The sequence below is a fragment of the Cherax quadricarinatus genome, chromosome 84 (assembly GCF_038502225.1).
Source record: "Cherax quadricarinatus isolate ZL_2023a chromosome 84, ASM3850222v1, whole genome shotgun sequence".
Lineage (NCBI taxonomy): Eukaryota > Metazoa > Arthropoda > Malacostraca > Decapoda > Parastacidae > Cherax > Cherax quadricarinatus.
In genome coordinates this window covers 2,737,805-2,762,624 of record NC_091375.1, presented here as the reverse complement: position 1 = coordinate 2,762,624, position 24,820 = coordinate 2,737,805, and the positions used below count along the sequence as shown (strand labels likewise).

Here is a 24,820-nt window from a genome sequence, read left to right as displayed (position 1 = left end):
TTCCCTAGATCAAGGACCCCTCACCAGCATCAAGGAACCTCCCTTAAGGGAAAAGCTCGCATCCTGAATCTTTGCTTGTATCCAGAAACAAAAAATCAACCGAGCAACTGCTTGTATGTATCCTGAAAAACTCAAATGGTGGGGCACTCGTAAGCCGAGGTTCCACTGTACAATAATAAGACAAAAGTGCCTCCCAGTCACAAAGCAATGATCACTTTCTTAAACAAACAACCTAGGTTAACCCAACCAAACTCAGACACTGTACAGAAGGGCCCCACTTTACAGTGCTTTGCTTTACAGCATTTTCCTAATACGGTGGTTTTTCAATTAAATCTATTCTTCATTTATTCTGACTTCCTAGCCCCTCAAGGAAGGTTCCTTGATGTTGGTGAGGGGCTCTTGATTTAGGGAATTGGATCTGTGCTCCAGTTCCCCGAATTAAGCCTGAATGCCTTCCACATCCCCCCCCCCCAGGCGCTGTATAATCCTCCGGGTTTAGCGCTTCCCCCTTGATTATAATAATAATAATCTGACTTCCTAGAATAAACATATTCATCACTTGCCTTCAACTGAAAATATTTCAAGGTAAGTAATGTGTGTACTGTATATGCATTTTTTAGACCTAGCTCTATTGCTCACTTAACCCTTTCAGGGTTTCGGATGTACTAGTACGGCTTACGCACCAGGGTTTTTGACGTACTAGTACGCTAAATTCTAGCGTCCTCAAATCTAGCGAGAGAAAGCTGGTAGGCCTACATATGAAAGAATGGGTCTGTGTGGTCAGTGTGCGCAATATAAAAAAGATCCTGCAGCACACAGTACGTAATGAGAAAAAAAAACTGAGTGTTTTTGGTTTAAAACAGCGACTTTGCACTGTATTTTTGTATGGTATTTATGATGGTATTCTAGTTTTCCTGGTCTCATTTTGTAGAATGGAAGACATATTACAGAAATTGAGACAATTTTGATTGGTTTTACAATGAAAAGTACCTTGAAACTGAGCTCAAAATAGCAGAAGTCTTCAATTTTCACCAAAGTTCAAAAGTAAACAAATCATGCTACGCGTCCAATACACGTTAACTGGTAAGTCTAATATTCTTTCACAAGTGCGCTGATATTATTTATACCATTTCTACACTAATGCAGTAGTCTGCATAACAGTAAATCTTCTATTTTTTGTGAGAATAAAAATTCAAAGTGGAAAGCAAAAGAATGTAAGAGGGGCATGGGGACGTGACTAATGAACAGAGGAAATGTTATTTTAGTGCCAGGAAACCCCTCAAGGAAGGTTCCTTGATGTTGGTGAGGGGCTCTTGATTTAGGGAATTGGATCTGTGCTCCAGTTCCCCGAATTAAGCCTGAATGCCTTCCACATCCCCCCCAGGCGCTGTATAATCCTCCGGGTTTAGCGCTTCCCCCTCGATTATAATAATAATAATAATAATAATAGTGCCAGGAATGTCTTTCTTGTTTATTCTGGACCCTATTTGGAAATTGGCATCTTTTGAAATTTGTGTGAAATTGGCAAAATTGCTAAATTCTGACCACTTTATTGGATAGTTGAAATCGGTAAATGGGTGGTTTCTTGTACTCATTCGATAGAAAAAATGGGGTTCTAGCGAAATAGTTATGATTTTTGTTGACTAGTACACTGGAATTGGCCGAAAATAGGGCTCAAAGTGGGCAAAATCGCCGATGCGTAAACATCGCTGAGACTGCTAACTTCGCGAGAGCATAATTCCGTAAGTTTTTCATCAGATTTCATACTTTTGGTGTCATTATTATCGGGAAAAGATTCTCTGTCTTTTCATAAGAAATTTTTTTTTCTTTTCTTTTTTTTTTTTTTTTTGAAAATTTGGCGACCCTGAGAACAAGTCTCGTAGAGGGCCTGGCGACCCTGAAAGGGTTAATTCTGTACTCAGCATTGTAATCCTTATAGAGAATAAACTTTGAATTTGAATATGTATTATCATAGTGTAAACATATTATCAGGCTTTCATATGTATTTGAAAGTGAAAAAAAAAGATTTTGTTCCACTTTACAGTGCTTTTTGCTTTACAATGGTAGCCTGAAACCTAACCTGCTATATAAGTGAGCCCCCCTGTATGATCATTCTCAGCAGAAGCATTAAAAACTATGAACTGTGTATGGGGAAACATTATTAAAAAATAAAATCATTCATTTGCACATAATTATGTTATTTTTTCTTGAATTATATTTTTTTTTTTTATATTTTGTCATATTGCTGGTGATAAATAATACCAACAAGGTGATGAATAAGAGACATGTTCAACACTTGGTTATCTACTGCCAAAATGTTTCACCAGAATAATACTTTTTCAGTCAAATACAGCACATGTTCAACTGAAAAAGTTTTTTCAGTTGAACATGTGCTTTATACTTTCTGTTTACTTATATGTTCTTAACTGTATCCTACTGTTGGCCCTTAGAATACAGTATGCACAGAATACAGTTTCTCTTTCATAACACATGCATATTAACTGAAGTAATTTTTTTTGTAAAGCAATGTACTTACGGTGGATCTCCAGCTTTGGGTATTCTATAGCATGCTGGTACGTGTACTTCATATTTCTGTTTAGCTTGTATGTTGCCAACCGCTTCCATACTCTCTACCTGTTCATCATCCCATCTGCAAGAGGAATTTCAAAATAAAACTCCACTAATGTATGTGTAATTCAGTTTTAAACTATAAAAAGGTGATCTACTATATATAATATTAAACAAAATACATTGGTAAAAGGTGGTGCAAAATAAATCTCCACTTACTGAAAGTATTGTGTAATTCCTTTTCATATTATACAATGCTAGTACAGGAGGTCTCTAACTTAAAAAGGAGTTATTAATATAGATAACAACTGTAAAAAAATATGGTTTTGTTTCGCATGTTCGCATTGTGGACTGGCATTTGTAAAGCTGTTATTTCTTCCTCAATACTACCTGGAGGATATTCAGGGGATCAACACCCTTGTGGTCCGGTCCACGGCCAGGCCTCCCAGTGGATCAGGGCCTGATCAACTAGGCTGTTACTGTATGTACCCAGTGCATAAGTGAATGTGTGTAACTTGGGCATTTTATATAGTACAGCATTTCTAAATATTACATGGCTCAGAGGATTAAAGAATAAAAATAAGTTTTGTGCCTATGGCTCCTTGTGCATAGATGACTTCTTGAACACCTGGCCTAATCAGTTGATTTATAAAAAAATTGTATAATTTGTAGAAAATATCTACATATTATGAAGATAGTAAGCTTTTAGAAGAAGTGTGGTGTACCTATTCTCTGAACAAAGGCTCCATGTTACCACTGTGCTTAAAAAAATTTATTCAAATGGCATACCATTGACTCTAATGAAGAAAAGAAACATTTGCACATTTGAGACAATGTTTTGATTTGTTAAGATCTTTAGCAAGTCGTAAAGAGGATACAAATTGAATGCATCTATAAACTAACATCATCAACAACTTCTCCAGGAAGGTTATTGACATAAATGATTGACTGTAACATACCTGTAGCTCTCTCGGAACTTTTTATACCTAAACTACCTATATGCCAAACCACTACCACACACCATATTACAGGGCAGACGTATCATCCAGAAATCATAGTATTTCAGGATAGTCCAGTGTATCTCCTGCAATGGTATAAACCTTGGTAATAAATACCGACAAGTTGGTTTAGAAAGACACGTAAGCAAACACTAAAGCAAACACTCCACAGATCCACAATTCATCACACTCCAACAATTTCACTCACCTCACTTCTACCTCTCTTACCAGCATATATACAGGTATGTGTGTAATTTGTAATCTCTCTATGACTTGATAAAGACCTTAACTGATCAAAACACTGTCTCAGTACAAACTCTTTCTTCAAAAGTACTGGCTGGCCTATTATAAAAATTAAAATGTAATGCCCAGTTTATTGTTTACAGTATAAATATACAACTTAACCAATTATCTATAAGTTAAATCTACTGCCTACTTCACTACCCATCCTATTATCTAGAAGCTGATACAGAATCTTCTCCCCAGCTTATTTTTTTATTATAAAAATATAACATACTACTAAATCAGTTATGTATTTACAAGCTGAAATATATTGCTCATTATTATTGACCAGTCAAAATTAACGCCATATATTTATGAATGATCAGTATTGACATATTCATCAGAGTAAAAGCATCACTATACAGTAGGTCCCTGCTTATGACACATGTGCATTCCTGAAAAACCTGAAAATCATTCATTATTTGAGTATTTGGAACATGGAATGTTTTTTTCCCACAAGACACCCATGCTGCAATCAGAGATGCACTCCTAGGTAATTTGCACATATGTTACTATGTATGATAATTATACATATGTGTACCTATACCTAAATATACTTACTTAAGAGTCCATATAAAATTTCATATTTTTTTAACAAAGTGAAAACTTGTAGGATGCTTTGATGAATCCCTGATTCTTCTTTATTCCCCTCCCTTCCTCTTATTCTCTTTCCTAATCCTTTACCTTTCTCCCTTTCTCACATTCTCCCACTCTCCCCCACTGTTTCCCATGGTATCTGACGCAACACACTATACATGTGCTCTGCATCATCTCACTAATAACAGTGAATGTATAGTATTAGATGTCGGGCATATGGTGTTGAGGAGTGGTTAGAATACTGTGTAAGGAGGGTAGGAGGGTGGGTGGTGGGGCATACAGTTAGATGAGTCAAGGAAGCGAGGGAGGAGAGAGTACCCAGCTCTTTTCCACTTCCTTCCCACAGCCCCCAGTCTGGGGCTGGGGCTTTCCCCTTCCCAGGCTCTCTGGCAACCCACTATTTGGTCTTCTTCCCTCAGCCACCTGCTAAATTCTGGGCCCATACTCTCCCCAGGCTCACTAACCAACCCCTGGTCATACCTCTTTGATCATCTGTCAGGGGCCAGGGCCTTAACCCACGCTTCAAGACAACTAACCTGCCTCAATGATATACCAACTCTTACTTCTTTCCCTTCTCCTCCCCCTCACCCCTCAAGGGAGGTTCCTTGATGCTGGTGAGGGGCTCTTGATCTAGGGAATTGGATATGTGCTCCGGTTCCCTGAATTGAGCCTGAATACCTTCCATCCCCCCCCCACGTGCACTATAATCCTACGGGTTTAGCGCTTCCTGAAAATTCTAATTCTGATTCCCCCCTCCCCCCTCAGCCACCAGTCCAGGGCAGGGGCCTTCCTTGAAGACTCCCAGGCACCCCTCTCTCATACCTCTGCCTAACCAATCATTCTTGCATGCCAACTTCTGACAAACTCAACAACCACATCAGTAATAATAAAGTACTACAGTTCTTTACCAATTTTTACCAAACAAATATTAGCTCTCTATACATGAATAAAATGAACAAAAACAATACATGAATTCATTTGGTTAAAAAAATTATTCCAAAGTGCCACATTGTGAGTGCGAAACTCATAAGTTGGGGGCCTACTGTGTGTATCACCATCTTGATGCCTTTTGTATTTTATATAATAAATAAATAAATTTATACATGTATGTATGTGTGTATTTATTTTGTTTGTTTTTGTTTTTGTTGTGTGTATTTTTGTGTGGGCATGTGCACTCTGGACAACAAATTCTAAAGCTTAACATCCCTAGCACAAACAGACAAAAGTTTATATGATGATGACCAGTCAGCAGTGGTTCAGTAAGGAATATTAGTCACAGGTGCACTCTCTCACTCCCTTACTCTGCTTAGTGGTCACAACTCCCTGATTTGTATTTTGTTGTTATTGCTTTTACCAAATAAGCCTAACAAAAACCATCGTAATAAAATTCACTGTGGAGATGAGAAACAGGGATACGATTTTGTGTTAAAATATATACAGCCTCTCCTCATTTATCGACAGAGTTCCATTCATAAGACCATTCATAATGAATTCGTCGCTAAGTGAGGAGCATACTATAATAGTGGTGGGTTTGTGTCAACCATCTTTGATATTGTTTTAATGTCACCTTTGCACCATATATAACATTTCTGGTATAAATTTAAATGTTTGTACAGTAATGTACTGTATATTGTAATAATCAGAATAGAAGAAATCAGCTCTAATATGCATTATTTAGGTATGCATAATAGTCAGAGAGGCTGTCATAAGTCCGAGTTTGTCGGTAAACGAGTACGTCGCTAAGTGAGGAGAGGCTGTAGTATACTGTACAGTGAATGGATTATATCATTAACATATAGCAAGAAGAGTCAAAACAGAAAGTAGGACTCCCTGTTGCACATCAAAAAGAACTGAAATACAGTGCATGACTTTCACTTGAGCTCCAATTATTATATTACCGTGTTCATGAAAAAATGCTAAATCCACGTGGTTTGCTCAGCATTGCAACATTGAGCTTGGAAAAAGATGAAATATAGTAAAGGATTTCAAGCTGGTCACAAAAATTTACTCTGAAACAAGCCTTCACGGTGAACACCAATAATAAAACATGAATACACACCCATGACAGAAAGAAAGAGGATACAACACCTCAGTTCTGCTGAACACTAGTAACTTAATATATACATTACATATTAAGGTTGGACATATTGACACTGAAAAAAAAGTACACAGCTTTGTACTGAGGGAAGAGGGAGAACTACATAACAGGGCTTGTTGTTGGACACCAGGAAAATTGCATTAAAGTATTTATGGTAATTTTCTATGGTTGCAAATTATATATACAGTGCAGTTTACTCATTTGTTTACAACAGAATTATACAATTATAGCATAACTCCAAAGATAAACAGTTTCAATTGGAGCCTTGAAACAAACCAATCTGCAAAATTTACTTCCTCAAAAAATTTTACTTATTTTGGACTATGTGAATAAAATACTGTACTGCAGAATAGGAGAAATTGGAAAATAGCATATGCTGCTCAAATTTTTGCTGCATGTCAGGTATTTTAGTCAATAACAGTGCCCCTTGATTTTGCTAACAAGTCTAGTCTTTGTTTAACAGTGGTGATGGAGAAAACAAGTGACTTGAATTGATAACTGCATAAATTTCAACTTATTGCAGAAGTATGGCTTCTAAGGATCTTAATTCTCTGAGGATGCTGGTGACTGTAATAAGTAAGATACAAATGTAAATTTTTAGAAGAAAAAAACATTAACTGGGAAACAGAGTAGGCACATACCACATACATGTAGGTGTAGACAGTACCTGGCCTTCATGATTTTCAGGAAAATGCAAGAATACACTAACTATTGATGAAAACATATATTAAGTACAAAATAAACTGGACAAAGGTGTGAGTACTTTGCCACTCATGCTGGGTACAATAATTAAAAAAACAATTGTGTATGATTTCAAGACACAGAAATATAAACTTTTCAAGTGTTACTCTCAATATGACTGCGATCTTTCTCGGTATATGTATCTGTGTATGTATGAGGGAAAAACACACAAAATACAAAGATAAATATTAACTTTCATATATGAAGACAGTATTACATAATATCTGAATACAACTGAGATGGATATATAATTTGTGTAAAAGGACTTACCTCTCTCAGTAATCATGTTTCTCCAATTCTGAGGCTGCTGAGCAATGGAAACACTTACAAACAAATATATAAAATAAATATCATTACTATATTACAAGAGAAGTACCCATTGTGTTGGAAGTCTTCCTTAAATCAAGTCAACATTTCAAGCACTAACTCTGTGTACTTATATTGCTATGTTATACACTTAACAGATTTGTTTTAACAATCTTAATTTAATTGCAGATATCTAAAAAATTCTATTACAATACATGACAACTGAGAAATTTTTTAAATGATAATAACAAAGAAATGTGTTGCTGTATAAAACTATCTTACTTGTTTAATCATTGTATTTTGAATGTTATTCATTTAACTCAAGCTAAAATACATGCCTATTATGTCAAATAATTAGGTACAGTATGTCTACACTTAAGATAATTAACACTAGCTTAACACCCTGCCTACTGTAGAAAATTTTATATAAAATTGTCTTAAAAGTTCCTAAGTGTCGATGTTTAATACAGTGGACCCCCGCATAACGATGGCATCACATAGCGATTTTTCCGCATAACGATTACTTTTATCGCAAAATTTTTGCCTCGCATACCGATTAAAAACCCGCATACCGATTTTCGTCCGAGACGCGTCCAATGTGCCCTCAGCCAGCCTCACATGTGCCGCTCCGTCCCATTGTTTACCAGCCAGCCTCCGCGGTAACATCCAAGCATACACTCGGAATATTTCGTATTATTACAGTATTTTCGGTGCTGTTTCTGGAAAATAAGTGACCATGGGCCCCAAGAAAGCTTCTAGTGCCAACCCTACACCTCAAAGGGTAAGAATTACTATAGAGATGAAGAAAGAGATAATTGATAAGTATGAAAGTGGAGTGCGTATAGCCGACCTAGTCAAGCTGTACAAGAAACCCCAATCAACCATCGCTACTATTGTGGGCACCAGAAAGACAATCAAGGAAGCTGTTCTTGCCAAAGGTTCAACTGTGTTTTCGAAACAAAGATCGCAATTGATGGAAGATGTTGAGAGACTCTTATTGGTGTGGATAAATGAAAAACAGATAGCAGGAGATAGCGTCTCTCAAGCGATCATATGTGAAAAGGCTAGGAAGTTGCATGAGGATTTAATTAAAAAAATGCCTGCAACTAGTGATGATGTGAGTGAATTTAAGGCCAGCAAAGGTTGGTTTGAGAGATTTAAGAAGCGTAGTGGCATCCATAGTGTGATAAGGCATGGTGAGGCTGCCAGTTCGGACCACAAAGCGGCTGAAAAATATGTGCAGGAATTCAAGGAGTACATAGAAACTGAAGGACTGAAACCTGAACAAGTGTTTAATTGTGATGAAACAGGCCTGTTCTGGAAGAAAATGCCAAGCAGGACCTACATTACTCAGGAGGAAAAGGCACTCCCAGGACATAAGCCTATGAAAGACAGGCTTACTTTGTTGATGTGTGCCAATGCTACTGGTGATTGCAAAGTGAAGCCTTTATTAGTGTATCACTCTGAAACTCCCAGAGCGTTCAGGCAAAAGAATGTCCTCAAGGATAATTTGTGTGTGCTGTGGAGGGCAAACAGTAAGGCATGGGTCACTAGGGAATTTTTCTATAACTGGTTACACCATGCATTTGCCCCCAATGTGAAAAATTACCTAACTGAAAAGAAATTAGAACTTAAGTGCCTCCTGGTGTTAGACAATGCCCCTGGTCATCCTACAGACGTGGCAGAGCGACTTTATGGGGACATGAGCTTCATTAAGGTGAAGTTTTTGCCTCCTAATACCACTCCTCTCCTGCAGCCCATGGACCAGCAGGTTATTTCCAACTTCAAGAAACTGTACACAAAAGCTCTGTTTGAAAGGTGCTTTGTAATGACCTCAGAAACTCAACTGACTCTAAGAGAGTTTTGGAGAGATCACTTTAATATCCTCAATTGTGTAAACCTTATAGGTAAGGCTTGGGAGGAAGTGACAAAGAGGACCTTGAACTCTGCTTGGAAGAAACTGTGGCCAGAATGTGTAGACAAAAGGGATTTTGAAGGGTTTGAGGCTAACCCTGAGAATCCTGTGCCAGTTGAGGAATCCATTGTGGCATTGGGAAAGTCCTTGGGGTTGGAGGTTAGTGGGGAGGATGTGGAAGAGTTGGTGGAGGAGGACAATGAAGAACTAACCACTGATGAGCTGATAGATCAACTTCAAGAGCAAGAGGCCAGACCTGAGGAAACTGGTTCAGAGGAGGGGAGAGAGAAATTGAAGAAGTTGCCTACTACAAAGATAAAGGAAATCTGTGCTAAGTGGCTTGAAGTGCAAACCTTCATGGATGAAAATCACCCTCACACAGCTATTGCAAGCCGTGCTGGTGATTATTACACTGACAATGTTGTGAAACACTTTAGGCAAGTCATAAAGGAACGAGAGGTACAGGCCACTATGGACAGATATCTTGTGCGAAAGAAGTCCAGTGACTCTGAAGCTGGCCCTAGTGGCATTAAAAGAAGAAGGGAAGTAACCCCAGAAAAGGACTTACTACCTCAAGTCCTAATGGAAGGGGATTCCCCTTCTAAACACTAACACACTCTCTCCCCTCCTCCCATCCCATCAATCATCACCAGATCTTCAATAAAAGTAAGTGTCATTTAATTGTGCATGCCTTTTTCAGTTTGTGTGTATTAAAATTAACATTTCATGTGGTAAAAAAAATTTTTTTTCATACTTTTGGGCGTCTTGCACGGATTAATTTTATTTCCATTATTTCTTATGGGGAAAATTCATTCGCATAACGATTATTTCGCATAACGATGAGCCCTCTTGCACGGATTAAAATCGTTAACCGGGGGTCCACTGTATAACAATAATAATAATAGGCGATGTAAATGTCTCAAGAAGAGTTGAAGGGACAGTGTAAAGGAGGTTTTAAATAGTAAAAGTCAGTTTATGCAATGAAAGGATGCAGTCAATGAGTATTTATTGTAATTACTTTTTTGTATGAAACCAGGACCACAAAATAAGAAATTACATTAATGAAGATTAGCATATAATTTTTGTAGCCTATGAAAAGGGCTAAGATATAGTGATAACTATAGAGGAAACAAATATAATATATTGTACAGTATATCATAGTCTGACATAAGAATTCGTAGGACAATAGTATAACAAAATTCAGGTCCCCAAGAAAAATTACATTAATGAAAATTGGTATTTAATTGTTGTGGCTTGTGAGAAGGCCTAGGATATATTGATAGCTATAGAGGAAACAAAAATGATATATTGTACAGGGAGCAAATAAAAACAAAGCATGGCAATTACACAGATTAATAAACTCTCAATATAGCAGACCTCTTTGTAATGTACTTTGGAAATACAGAACAAAATCCACTGGGTCAAAAACAAAAGACAAAATTCGGTGGTTACAGAATTGTCTTTTACTATTACTATCAGAGCAACACCATCTCTTCTGTATCCACCAGAACTGCCATTACTAGTCATCAGCTCTCTGCTATTAGTCTACTATATGAAGGCTTTTTCTACTCAGGAAAAATAGTGCAAAGGACTTCCCCATAATACATTAAAGTGCAGCATTATTTATGAATTGATTGCTAAAAAAAGGAAAAATTATGTCACTGGATAGGACAAAGAAAAAAAGTATATGTTAAAGAACATTTTCAACTACTGCACAGTAATGTACTGTATTCAAAAAAATAATGTCAGAATATAAACATGTTGGAGAACGTAGGATACTGGCAAGCATAACAAGTGATCCCAAACTTAATGAACTGGACAGCATAAGTCAAACACAGATTTAATAACCAAGTAAAAAAATTGAGGACTGAAGGAAAAATTAAGTATAAATAAAAATTAAGAATATTAAAACATAAATTTACCAAACACCACTAGTAAGAGCAAACAAAAAAGTAAAGGTAGGAAAGAAAAAAGTGTATGTGAAAAAGACAGTCTCCCAAATAATTTAAGAAACAATAGAGAATATTACCATAATCTCTTTGGAAATAGGAGTAAGCTAGCTTCTGATGCACTACATTTTTTCTTTAATGTTATAGTCACTAGATTAATTTTAACAGAAAAGTTTTATAATTTAAGTAATGAAATACCTCTCTATAATCCTGGTAATCTTTACCATAAAATAAGAAATACAGTTGTGTATTAACACTGTCCATTATTCCCCTTCCTCTATAACCTTATCAAACAAACAAAAGATAATACAATGTCAAAAATTTTACTCACTTGTCTAATTTGAGAGACTTCACTTTGGATACATGCGTGCCTAATCTTCTGTGCCAAGTTGCACACGTTGTGCACAAAAATACACCAATGTTGCACGATGCCCATTCTGGATCTTGAAAAAAGAAACATTGCATGTTAGCAATACCAAATACACTTTATAAAATTTAACAATACTAAATACACTTTATAAAATTTAGCAATACTAAATACACTTTATAAAATTTAGCAATACTAAATACACTTTATAAAATTTAGCAATACCAAATACACTTTATAAAATTTAGCAATACTAAATACACTTTATAAAATTTAGCAATATCAAATTCACTTCATAAAATTAAAAACCGGAATAAAGGGTCATGCAATCTGTGATAGTAACACCACATTAATCTTAGGAGTGTATTGCCACAGGTTGAATCCTGTCCATACCCCAAGTTGTTTACAATTATGTTATGAATGTACTGCCACAGATTGAGTACTGTCCAATCCCCGAGTTGTTTACAATCTTATATATATATATGTACTGCCATGGGTCGAGTCCTATCCATTCCCGGAATTATGTACAATCAAATGTAAGATCTGTTATAGTTAGTCACTAGGCCCCTTCCATTGTTTTTACATTCTGTGTATATTTTTTACTATAAACGGATAATTCATTTTGTTATTTTTCAGTTTTTTTTATAGTGGAATATGATTTAGTAACTGAAATTTGCACTTTTTAAACATTTTGTTTTCTATGATTAAATGAGTAACTTGGTCTTTATGATGTATGGAGCCTCTACAAATAATGATGAAATTCACTCCACTCACATGCAACCACTTTATAAACAGCAATATGTACTCTCCAGTACCTAACATTATAATAATAATAATAATTATTTTTATTATTTTATTATCACACTGGCCGATTCCCACCAAGGCAGGGTGGCCCGAAAAAGAAAAACTTTCACCATCATTCACTCCATCACTGTCTTGCCAGAAGGGTGCTTTACACTACAGTTTTTAAACTGCAACATTAACACCCCTCCTTCAGAGTGCAGGCACTGTACTTCCCATCTCCAGGACTCAAGTCCGGCCTGCCGGTTTCCCTGAACCCCTTCATAAATGTTACTTTGCTCACACTCCAACAGCACGTCAAGTATTAAAAACCATTTGTCTCCATTCACTCCTATCAAACACGCTCACGCATGCCTGCTGGAAGTCCAAGCCCCTCGCACACAAAACCTCCTTTACCCCCTTCCTCCAACCTTTCCTAGGCCGACCCCTACCCCGCCTTCCTTCCACTACAGACTGATACACTCTTGAAGTCACTCTGTTTCGCTCCATTCTCTCTATATGTCCGAACCACCTCAACAACCCTTCCTCAGCCCTCTGGACAACAGTTTTGGCAATCCCGCACCTCCTCCTAACTTCCAAACTACGAATTCTCTGCAATATATTCACACCACACATTGCCCTCAGACATGACATCTCCACTGCCTCCAGCCTTCTCCTTGCTGCAACATTCATCACCCATGCTTCACACCCATATAAGAGCGTTGGTAAAACTATACTCTCATACATTCCCCTCCTTGCCTCCAAGGACAAAGTTCTTTGTCTCCACAGACTCCTAACTGCGTCACTCACCCTTTTCCCCTCATCAGTTCTATGATTCACCTCATCTTTCATAGACCCATCCGCTGACACGTCCACTCCCAAATATCTGAATACATTCACCTCCTCCATACTCTCTCCCTCCAATCTGATATCCAATCTTTCATCACCTAATCTTTTTGTTATCCTCATAACCTTACTCTTTCCTGTATTCACTTTTAATTTTCTTCTTTTGCACACCCTACCAAATTCATCCACCAATCTCTGCAACTTCTCTTCAGAATCTCCCAAGAGCACAGTGTCATCAGCAAAGAGCAACTGTGACAACTCCCACTTTATGTGTGATTCTTTATCTTTTAACTCCACGCCTCTTGCCAAGACCCTCGCATTTACTTCTCTTACAACCCCATCTATAAATATATTAAACAACCACGGTGACATCACACATCCTTGTCTAAGGCCTACTTTTACTGGGAAATAATTTCCCTCTTTCCTACATACTCTAACTTGAGCCTCACTATCCTCGTAAAAACTCTTCACTGCTTTCAGTAACCTACCTCCTACACATTACACCTGCAACATCTGCCACATTGCCCCCCTATCCACCCTGTCATACGCCTTTTCCAAATCCATAAATGCCACAAAGACCTCTTTAGCCTTATCTAAATACTGTTCACTTATGTGTTTCATTGTAAACACCTGGTCCACACACCCCCTACCTTTCCTAAAGCCTCCTTGTTCATCTGCTATCCTATTCTCCGTCTTACTCTTAATTTTTTCAATAATAACTCTACCATACACTTTACTAGGTATACTCAACAAACTTATCCCCCTATAATTTTTGCACTCACTTTTGTCCCCTTTGCCTTTATACAAAGGAACTATGCATGCTCTCTGCCAAACCCTAGGTACCTTACCCTCTTCCATACATTTATTAAATAATTGCACCAACCACTCCAAAACTATATCCCCACCTGCTTTTAACATTTCTATCTTTATCCCATCAATCCCGGCTGCCTTACCCCCTTTCATTTTACCTACTGCCTCACGAACTTCCCCCACACTCACAACTGGCTCTTCCTCACTCCAACAAGATGTTATTCCTCCTTGCCCTATACACGAAATCACAGCTTCCCTATCTTCATCAACATTTAACAATTCCTCAAAATATTCCCTCCATCTTCCCAATACCTCTAACTCTCCATTTAATAACTCTCCTCTCCTATTTTTAACTGACAAATCCATTTGTTCTCTAGGCTTCCTTAACTTGTTAATCTCACTCCAAAACTTTTTCTTATTTTCAACAAAATTTGTTGATAACATCTCACCCACTCTCTCATTTGCTCTCTTTATACATTGCTTCACCACTCTCTTAACCTCTCTCTTTTTCTCCATATACTCTTCCCTCCTTGCATCACTTCTACTTTGTAAAAACTTCTCATATGATAACTTTTTCTCCCTTACTACTCTCTTTACATCATCATTCCACCAATCGCTCCTCTTCCCTCCTGCACCCACTTTCCTGTAACCACAAACTTCTGCTGAACACTCTAACTTTACATTTTTAAACCTACCCCATACCTCTTCGACCCCATTGCCTATGCTCTCATTTACCCATCTATCCTCCAATAGCTGTTTATATCTTACCCTAACTGCCTCCTCTTTTAGTTTATAAACCTTCACCTCTCTCTTCCCTGATGCTTCTATTCTCTTTGTATCCCATCTACCTTTTACTCTCAGTGTAACTACAACTAGAAAGTGATCTGATATATCTGTGGCCCCTCTATAAACATGTACATCCTGAAGTCTACTCAACAGTCTTTTATCTACCAACACATAATCCAACAAACTACGTACTGTCATTTCGCCCTACATCATACCTTGTATACTTATTTATCCTCTTTTTCTTAAAATATGTATTACCTATAACTAAACCCCTTTCTATACAAAGTTCAATCAAAGGGCTCCCATTATCATTTACACCTGGCACCCCAAACTTACCTACCACACCCTCTCTAAAAGTTTCTCCTACTTTAGCATTCAGGTCCCCTACCACAATTACTCTCTCACTTGGCTCAAAGGCTCCTATACATTCACTTAACAACTCCCAAAATCTCTCTCTCTCCTCTACATTCCTCTCTTCTCCAGGTGCATACACGCTTATTATGACCCACATTTCGCATCCAACCTTTACTTTAATCCACATAATTCTTGAATTTACACATTCATATTCTCTTTTCTCCTTCCATAACTGATCCTTCAACATTACTGCTACCCCTTCCTTTGCTCTAACTCTCTCAGATACTCCAGATTTAATCCCATTTATTTCCCCCCACCGAAACTCCCCTACCCCCTTCAGCTTTGTTTCGCTTAGGGCCAGGACATCCAACTTCTTTTCTTTCATAACATCAGCAATCATCTGTTTCTTGTCATCCTCACTACATCCACGCACATTCAAGCATCCCAGTTTTATAAAGTTTTTCTTCTCTTTTTTAGTAAATATCTATAGGAGAAGGGGTTACTAGCCCATTGCTCCCGGCATTTTAGTCGCCTCATACGACACGCATGGCTTACGGAGGAAAGATTCTTTTCCACTTCACCATGGACAATAGAAGAAATAAAGAAGAACAAGAGCTATTTAGAAAAAGGAGAAAAACCTAGATGTATGTATATATATATGCATGTGCGTGTCTGTGAAGTGTGACCAAAGTGTAAGTAGGAGTAGCAAGATATCCCTGTTATCTAGCGTGTTTATGACAGAAAAAGAAACCAGCAATCCTACCATCATGCAAAACAGTTACAGGTTTCTGTTTCACAGTCATCTGGCAGGACGGTAGTACTCCCCTGGGTGGTTGCTGTCTACCAACCTACTACCTTATTGTTACTATTATTATAATTATTAGTTTGATTCATGTGCTAGGCCTACAGGATTATACAGAATCTGGGCAATGGTAGGTACTCTGATCAGGTTTCATTTAAGGAAAAGTTCTCCAATTCCTTGGATAAAAAGCCCTTCATCAGCATTAAGCACCTTCATTAAAGGATATGTGCAGTACCTAACATAGATTTATACAAGAATTTTCAGTGAATAATCACTGGACTAGACTTTTTCCTATTATTATAGTAAACAGTTTTTACTTGGGTGAATGGGGACAGCAGGTGTAAGGAAACATGCCCAATGTTTCCACCTGACTGGGGACTAAACCACAGACATACTGTGTGCGAGGCGATAGCGTTGCCTACCAGGCCACGAGGGGAAGATATAAGAACATAGTCTCCTTACACAGCTGACTGCTGTGGATGGCATTTTGGAGAAGGAAGACATTCTTCATGTTTTTTACCCCACAGGGTTATCCTAATAAAATTAAGCAGTGTTGTTTGTTTTCAGTGAGTCACTACCAGACCTCTCCTAGGATGTGACCCACAAGAGTCAACTAGCTTCCAAGAACCTGTGTACTGCTTACTTCTAGGTGAATAGGGGCAGCCGTAAAATTTACCTGTTCACATTACTCCACCTGAAATTCGAACCTGGGTTCTTTTGGTTTTAAATTGAATGCACTAAGCTTCAAATACTCTACCACTAATAGGTAGAATACAGCTTTAAAATAAGCTGTGGAAGGATAACAGCTCTCACATTGTAAAATGAAACTGAGAGAATAAAAAATAATAAATAAAACCACGTACATGAATTTCACTACATATTCCCAGAGTTACTGTACAAGCTTAACTCTGGCTTATAAAATATTTATTTTTTCAGGGAGAGCAATTTATTCTCAGTGAAATATCTAAACAGGAAATGCTTCCATGAGATAAGAGGCCCACAGGTGGAACTTTGAAGTACAGTACTCTACCGTAGCACTAAACTTTAGTTCTGTTACACACTATATTTATTATACTGTATTATAATATTCATTAAAAAACACTAAACACAGGTTATATGCCACATGGGGAATGGGAGGTAATCAAGTTAGTCACAGAAGGGGAAAGTAGCTCCAATTCCTTGAATCAAAAGCCCTTCAACATCCAACACAATCAGGGTACCCCCAAGGTATGCCTGGAGTATACTTGGAGAGGGTTTCAGGGGTCAATGCCCCTGTGGCTCGGTCTGAAACCAGGCCTCGTGGTGCATCAGGGTCTGATCAATCAGGCTGTTACTGCTGGCCACAAGCAAATGACATACGAACCACAGCCTGGCTGGTCAGGTACTGACTTTACGTACCTGTCCAGTGCCTTCTTGAAGACAGCCAGGGGTGTATTGGTAATCCCCTATATGTATACTGGGAGGAAGTTGAACAGTCTTGGGTCCCTGACACTTACTGTATTTTGTAAATTATGTAGAATTGAACCTAGGAGAGGGCCATTTAACAAGCAAAATGATGAACACAGCATGGGAGAATTTATGACACTTATTAGAGTACTTCATTTATATACAGAAAAACTTGAAATTAATGTACATGTATTTCCAAAATAAAAACAAAAATGCAAATCTTAATTTTCATTAAGCACAGTCCTCTTCAAGGGGGGCTCCTTGCTGTGGTGAAGAGGCTCTTGGTCTGAGGAATCAGACCTGTCGGTCTCCTTCCTCAGGCCGAACCTAATTACCCCCCAATCCCCCCTCCCTATCCCATCCTCCCCTTTTTCCTTTCCTCCTCCTCCTCCCCACCCCTCCCTTTTGCCCTTCCTCTTTTTGGCCTTTGGGATTTCTCCCACAGGCGCGCTAGTTCCTAGGTAGGGGAAAGGATACCAGGGTCCATCCCATTCCGTTGAGGTTCTTGGCGGTGGCGTAGTTTGTCGTGGAATCTGGATCGCCTGGGGATGTCCCGATCCCTCTCCGGTACCCCGGAGTAGCTTTGGGTGTCTTTCGGGCGACGGGTGTATCTCTGGAAGCCACCTTTCAGATTCCGGGGGTGGTGGCCGAAGGAGGTATGCTTTGTGGCGGATATCCAGCCGCCCTCTCTTTTGTCCACCGAGGTAGCTCGGCAGATGTGAGGTTGCTATCCCGGATTGCTGGTTTACTGGCATGAAGGGTAGGGTATGGCACGGGTTCCATGCTGCATCTGCGCTACTAGCGGTGCTGAGGTCCTCTTGGGCGCGGAGGGAGATTTCCGGCTCCTTCATTCCTCCTGGGAACTATTCCTCCCCGCTCCCCCCTTTTTTTATTCTTTTTTTTTATTTTTATTTTCTTTTCTTCTTTCTTTTTTTTCTTAAAAACAAAAAGCAAAGGAGTAACCTAACCATGGAGAACCCAATCCATGAACCCACTACCCCCGGGCCCCTTCTTGATACCGCACCCCATTCTGACCCTGCCTTGTTTTTGGACCACTCTTCGGACACTCCTGATGCCCCTGTACCTCTTGCTGGTGCTGTTTCCTCACCCGCTTCAGGTACCGGGGCCTCGACTGACTCCTTCGATTTGTCTAACCTCCGCTCTCCTTTCACTGTGCTTCCGGCCTCTCCCTCTACGGTACGGCAATTTTCGAATCGCCAGCCCATTTCACACCGGACCAACTCCGGTCCTACTCCTAAATGCCAACGTCAATCTCCTGATGATGCTCCTTCGTTACCTTCCCATTCTACTCGGAAAAGACCGACACGTCATGCACTCCCTCTCCACGCTCAGTTTCGGACCACACAATGGACTAAATTCTTTACTTTAAGACCGACTTCTTCTTCTGCCTATCTTTCTGACCATAGGTATTGGCAAAGCGCTCCTGCGTCATGTTGGTAGAGATATTTCATTTCATGCTCTCGAGCGGTATGCGCATCGTCACTGTCCAGAATGCTACCCAAGCTCATGATCTTTCTCTCCTTTCGAATATCGATACTACAGTGGACCCCCGGTTAACGAACTTTTTTCATTCCAGTAGTATGTTCAGGTGCCAGTACTGACCGAATTTTTTCCCATAAGGAATATTGTGAAGTAGATTAGTCCATTTCAGACCCCCAAACATACACGTACAAACGCACTTACATAAATACACTTACATAATTGGTCACATTTGGAGGTAATCGTTATGCGGGGGTCCACTGTACTCCTATCACTATTGAAAAACATCTTTCTCTCAATTCTTGTAGTGGTACTGTCATTCTGCCCCATACCATAGTCCAACAGAATTTCCAGTCATGTGGCAATGACATTTTTGAACAGCTGGAACTCCAGGATCTCCCAATCCTCAAAGTAGACACTTATGTCCTTCCTGCCCGTGGGCAGAGACGTTACCCTTGCAATGTGGCTCGTTTAACTTTTGACAGCCGAGAACTCCCGTCCTCTGTATATGTCGCGGGACATCAGTTACAAGTTCAAAAGGTGATACCTACACTGCAACAGTGTAGAAATTGCTGGTGTTTTGGTCACCCAGCGAAATATTGCAGATCTATAGCCGAATGCCCAGTCTGTGGTGCCAACGACCATTCTAATACATCTTGCAGTCAACCTCCATCTTGCCTTAATTGTAATGAAGCTCACCCTTCGTACTCACGCCGTTACCAAGTCTACTTAAATGAACGTGAAATCCGTTGCCTCAAAGAGGCAGAAGGTCTCCCTTATGCTACGGCAGTTACTCATCTCCGCCTCCAAGGGAGACTACCCCATGTTTCTTATTCTCGTGTTTCAAAACATCCCCCCACTTCTGGGGTCCCATCTTCTGCAGCCTCCTCTGTTGTTACCCCTCCCATAGCCGCTCTGGCATCTAATCCTTTTGCTGTCCTTGGCTCTGACGTCCCGACTACAACTCAGTCTGTTCTCACATCTTCGCGTCCTTCCTCACAAGCCCCAGTATCGACAAGACCTCGTACGACACCTAATACCAATCGCCCCTCTACTTCTCAGAAGTCCAAAAAATCCACATTGCTCAAATCTTCTTTGCCCCTTCCTTCCTTTCTTCCACCTCCACACTTTACCTTTCCAGTCTCTGTGCCTAGTTCTTCCCCTCTCTTTGGCTCTATTACAAATGTGGAGATTCACCCTCCTCCTCGTACTATGCCTTCCACCCCCGTCCCCTCCCAAGTTTCTCCCTCTTCTGCCACCTCCCAGGTTTCTGCCTCTTCTGTCCCCCCCACACTTCATCTCCAGTCCCTTACACTCTTTCGTCCCCCTCTACTTTGGTACAGTCCATTACTGTCCCAATCTTTACTCACCCTCCCCCTTCTATCTCCAATATGGTCTCCCATACATCTTTGAATTCAGAAACGCTTGAAGCCATTTCAGAATATATTGCAGAGACTAAACCTTCAATGGACACTGATTCACTTCCTGTTCCTTCTCTTCCCTCTCCTCCTTCTTCACAACGCTCCATTCCTTCGCTGCTTGAACGTCTTCCAATGCCACCACACGTTGACTTTTCTAACCCCTCTAGTCCGTAGGTGCCTTTCCCTACGGATTCCTGGTATTTTCTTCATCGCCAATCATGGCCTCAGGGGTAATCGGGGTGAGCTTCAGGTGTTGCTTTCCAGGTTTTCCCCTGTTGGTGCTTGCTTACAAGAACCAAAATTACACTCAGCTGTTTTCCAACCTATCTCAGGCTATAATTTATTGTATTCTTTGGATCCTTTCTCAGATGGGACCTTTAATGAAAGTGCCCTTCTTCTACGCAATGATATTCCGTACTGTCAACTATTTGTCCATACCTCGCTGCATTACACTGCAGCCCGTATCCACTTGAATAAGTGGTTTACAATATGTTCTTTATATCTCTCTCCTTCTCGAGCATTTTCTATCCCAGACTTTGCCTTTCTTGTTTCATCCTTACCACCACCACTTCTGTTACTTGGTGATTTTAACACCCACCATTTCCTCTGGGGGGGGGTCTCATTGTGACTCACGTGGCATCCAGTTGGAGGCTTTTCTCACCTCTCACCCCCTCCATGTTTTAAATACGGGTACTCCCACCCATTTTGATCCTCGTACTCATACTCTCTCTTGCATCGATCTATCAGTCTGCTCTTCCTCCACTGCACTAGACTTCACTTGGTCTGTTCTACTGGACTTACATGACAGCGATCATTTTCCAATCATTCTTACTTCTCCTTCATATTCACCACCTTTCCGTAGCCCTCGCTGGCAATTTGATCGGGCAAATTGGGACCTTTACTCGCAGCTCACTGCTTTTAGTGAGTTTCCTTCTTCATCCTCCATTGATGAGCTCCTACACCTCTTCTCGACGTCAGTTTATACCGCAGCTTCTCATTCTATACCCCAAACCTCAGGCAAGCATTCTCAGAAGTGCGTGCCTTGGTGGTCTCCTGCTTGTGCTCGTGCAGTACGTTTAAACGCGCTGCATGGGGCAGGTACCGATACAATAGAACCAATGAGAGACTTCTTGATTTTAAGCAGAAGCGTGCGATCGCTCGCCGTGTCATCCGTGATGCTAAACGCACTTGCTGGCGAGGCTGTTTCCACCATCACCTCTGCTTCCTCTATGAGTGCGGTCTGGAAAAAAGTAAGGAAATTGAGTGGTAAATACTCTCCTGACCCAGCTCCTGTTCTACAAGTCGCCGGTATTGATGTAGCAAACCCTCTTGATGTTGCCATTGAAATTGGCACTCATCTGGTTCGTATTTCCCGGGGGCTCCATCTATGCCCCTCGTTTCTTTCCTCAAAGTCTGCCAGAGAGTTAGTACCCTTGGACTTTTCTTCTCTCAGAGAAAAACAGTATAACGTGCCTTTTACACTTCAGGAACTGGAGGCAACACTCTCAGTTTGCCGATCATCGGCAGCTGGACCTGACGACATTCATATTCGTATGTTGCAACATTTACATCAGTCAGTCCTTGTAGTCCTCTTACACCTCTTCAATCTTATTTGGGCACAAGGCGTTCTTCCCCAGGTGTGGAAATCTGCCATTGTTCTCCCTTTCCGCAAGCCGGGTACTACAGGACATGATGCCTCCCACTATTGTCCCATCGCTCTTACTAGTGCAGTTTGCAAAGTGATGGAACCTCTGGTAAATCGCCATTTAATGTGGTATTTAGAGACACACAACAGTCTCTCCGCTAGTCAATATGGCTTTCGTAAGGGCCGTTCTACCATAGACCCCTTACTACGCTTGGATACGTATGCTCGTAATGCCTTTGCAAATAATCACTCAATTATTGCCATATTTTTTGACCTTGAGAAGGCATATGACACAACTTGGAGGTATAATATCTTGGCCCAAGCACACTCCTTAGGCCTCCGAGGCAATCTACCATCCTTCCTTAAGAACTTTTTAACTGACCGACACTTCCGTGTTCGAGTCAATAATGTGCTTTCCCCGGACTTTGTCCAAGCTGAAGGTGTCCCTCAGGGATGTGTTCTGAGCACAACACTTTTTCTCCTTTCTATAAATGATTTGGCCTCTGTTCTTCCACCCAATAATTGGTCATCACTCTATGTTGATGACTTCGCTATTGCTTGTGCAGGCGCTGACTGTCATCTCATTGCAGTTTCTCTCCAGCATGCGGTCGACCGTGTTTCCACTTGGGCCACCACGCATGGGTTTAAATTTTCCAGTACCAAAACTCACAAAATTACTTTCACTAGACGCTCTGTCATCTCCGATCATCCTTTGTATCTCTATGGCTCTCGTATCCCCGAACGTCATACAGTCAGGTTTCTAGGCCTTCTCTTTGACCGTAGGTTATCCTGGAAACCTCACATTACCTCTCTGAAGGCAACTTGTCACAGCCAGCTAAACCTTCTTAAAACCCTTGCTCATCTTTCCTGGGGTGCTGATCGTCGAACTCTGCTTCGCCTACATTCAACCCTCATTTTATCGAAACTCGATTATGGTGACCAGATTTATTGAGCAGCCTCTCCTGCTACTCTCTCTAGCCTTAACCCCCATCCATCACCAAGGATTACGTTTATGCCTTGGTGCTTTTCGCACTTCCCCTGTTGAGAGCCTCTATGCAGAAGCGAATGTTCCATCCTTGTCTGATCGCCGTGATGCCCATTGCCTTCGCTACTATGTGCGCTCTCACGATCTCCACAATCCTTCCATTTATAGAATGGTCACCGATATTAGTAGATATTCTTTATTTGTTCGCCGCCCCTGTTTACTCCATCCCTTTTCTCTTCGCCTACATTCGCTCTTGTCTTCCCTTCAGTTACCACCTTTATATGTTCATGTAGCATCTCACTTTTCTCTACCCCCCTGGGAAGTTCCAGCTATTCGGGTCTGTTCTTTCTCACTCCCTTGCTCGAAAGCCCAACTGCCTACGGTGGCTTCCCGCTCTCTGTTTCTTGATCACTTCCACTCTCATTCTCATGCCATCACTGTGTACACAGATGGCTCTAAGTCTTCAGACGGTGTCAGATTCGCAGCAGTGTTTCCGGACAGCGTCGTGCGAGGGCATTTACTATCTTCGGCTAGCATTTTTACTGCTGAATTGTATGCCATTCTTGCTGCACTTATTCGTATCGCATCTATGCCTGTGTCATCATTTGTGGTAGTCTCAGACTCCCTTAGTGCTCTCCAGGCAGTACGAAAATTTGATACATCTCACCCCCTAGTTCTCCGTATCCAACTTTGGCTACGCCGTATCTCTACCAAGCATAAAGATATTGTTTTTTGTTGGGTCCCTGGTCATGTCGACGTACAGGGCAATGAACAGGCAGAGACTGCTGCACGGTCAGCAGTACATGACCTACCAATTTCCTATAGAGGTGTTCCATTTCTGGACTATTTTGCTGCAATAGCTACCCACCTTCACACCCGTTGGCAACAACGTTGGTCAACTCTGCTCGGTAACAAACTTCATTCTATTAAACCGAGCATAGGTTACTGGCCGTCTTCTTGTCATCATTGCCGAGGTTGGGAGACCACTCTCTCCCGCCTTCGCATTGGCCACACTCGTCTTACTCATGGGTATCTCATGGAGAGGCACCCTGTTCCTCTCTGTGAGCAGTGTCAAGTTCCAGTATCGATTAGCCACATTCTGTTAGACTGCCCTCTCTATCAACGAGCACGCAGAATTTACCTCCAACGTCGTCTTCGTTCTACTACTCTCTCTTTACCTTCCCTTCTTGCTGATGGACCCTCCTTTAATCCTGACTCTCTCATTGACTTCTTGACAACGACTGATTTACTCCACAAACTCTGATGATGATACCTTTCGCACTCCCCTCAGCCCTTTCTAGTTCAGTCTCTTGCTGCCCTTTACCTTTTCACCATCCACTGCCCCGCAGTTATCCGTAACCTATTACTCATCCATCTCCCTTTTGCCACCTGATGCCCTTGCTTCCTTCCTGCCCTGCAGCGCTGTATAGCCCTTGTGGCTTAGCGCTTCTTTTTGATTATAATAATAATTAAGTGCAGTGTATAACTGGTATAAGAATAATAGACATGTTTAACAGACTTTGTGGAAAGCCCCTGGTTATGCAGAGCATTTTGGGCAGCCTTAAACAAGTGGAATGATTAAAGCCAAAAAATTCCCTGGGTCTAGATGAACTGTTTTAAAGGG

The 24,820-nt window shown here is 40.5% G+C and overlaps 1 protein-coding gene across 6 annotated transcripts in view; it reads right to left on the bottom strand.

Moving 5' to 3' along the window:
• Positions 1-24,820, bottom strand: part of LOC128704236 (arf-GAP with dual PH domain-containing protein 1) — an 86,299-nt gene that overhangs the window by 46,663 nt on the left and 14,816 nt on the right. For all 6 annotated transcript variants that reach the window (XM_070102939.1, XM_053799279.2, XM_053799280.2 and 3 more), the window contains exons 2-3: positions 11,786-11,897; positions 2,537-2,650 (exon numbers count right to left, since the gene is read on the bottom strand). In XM_070102939.1, the coding sequence (XP_069959040.1) occupies positions 2,537-2,650; positions 11,786-11,897 (226 nt within the window). The remainder of the gene's footprint in view (positions 1-2,536; positions 2,651-11,785; positions 11,898-24,820) is intronic.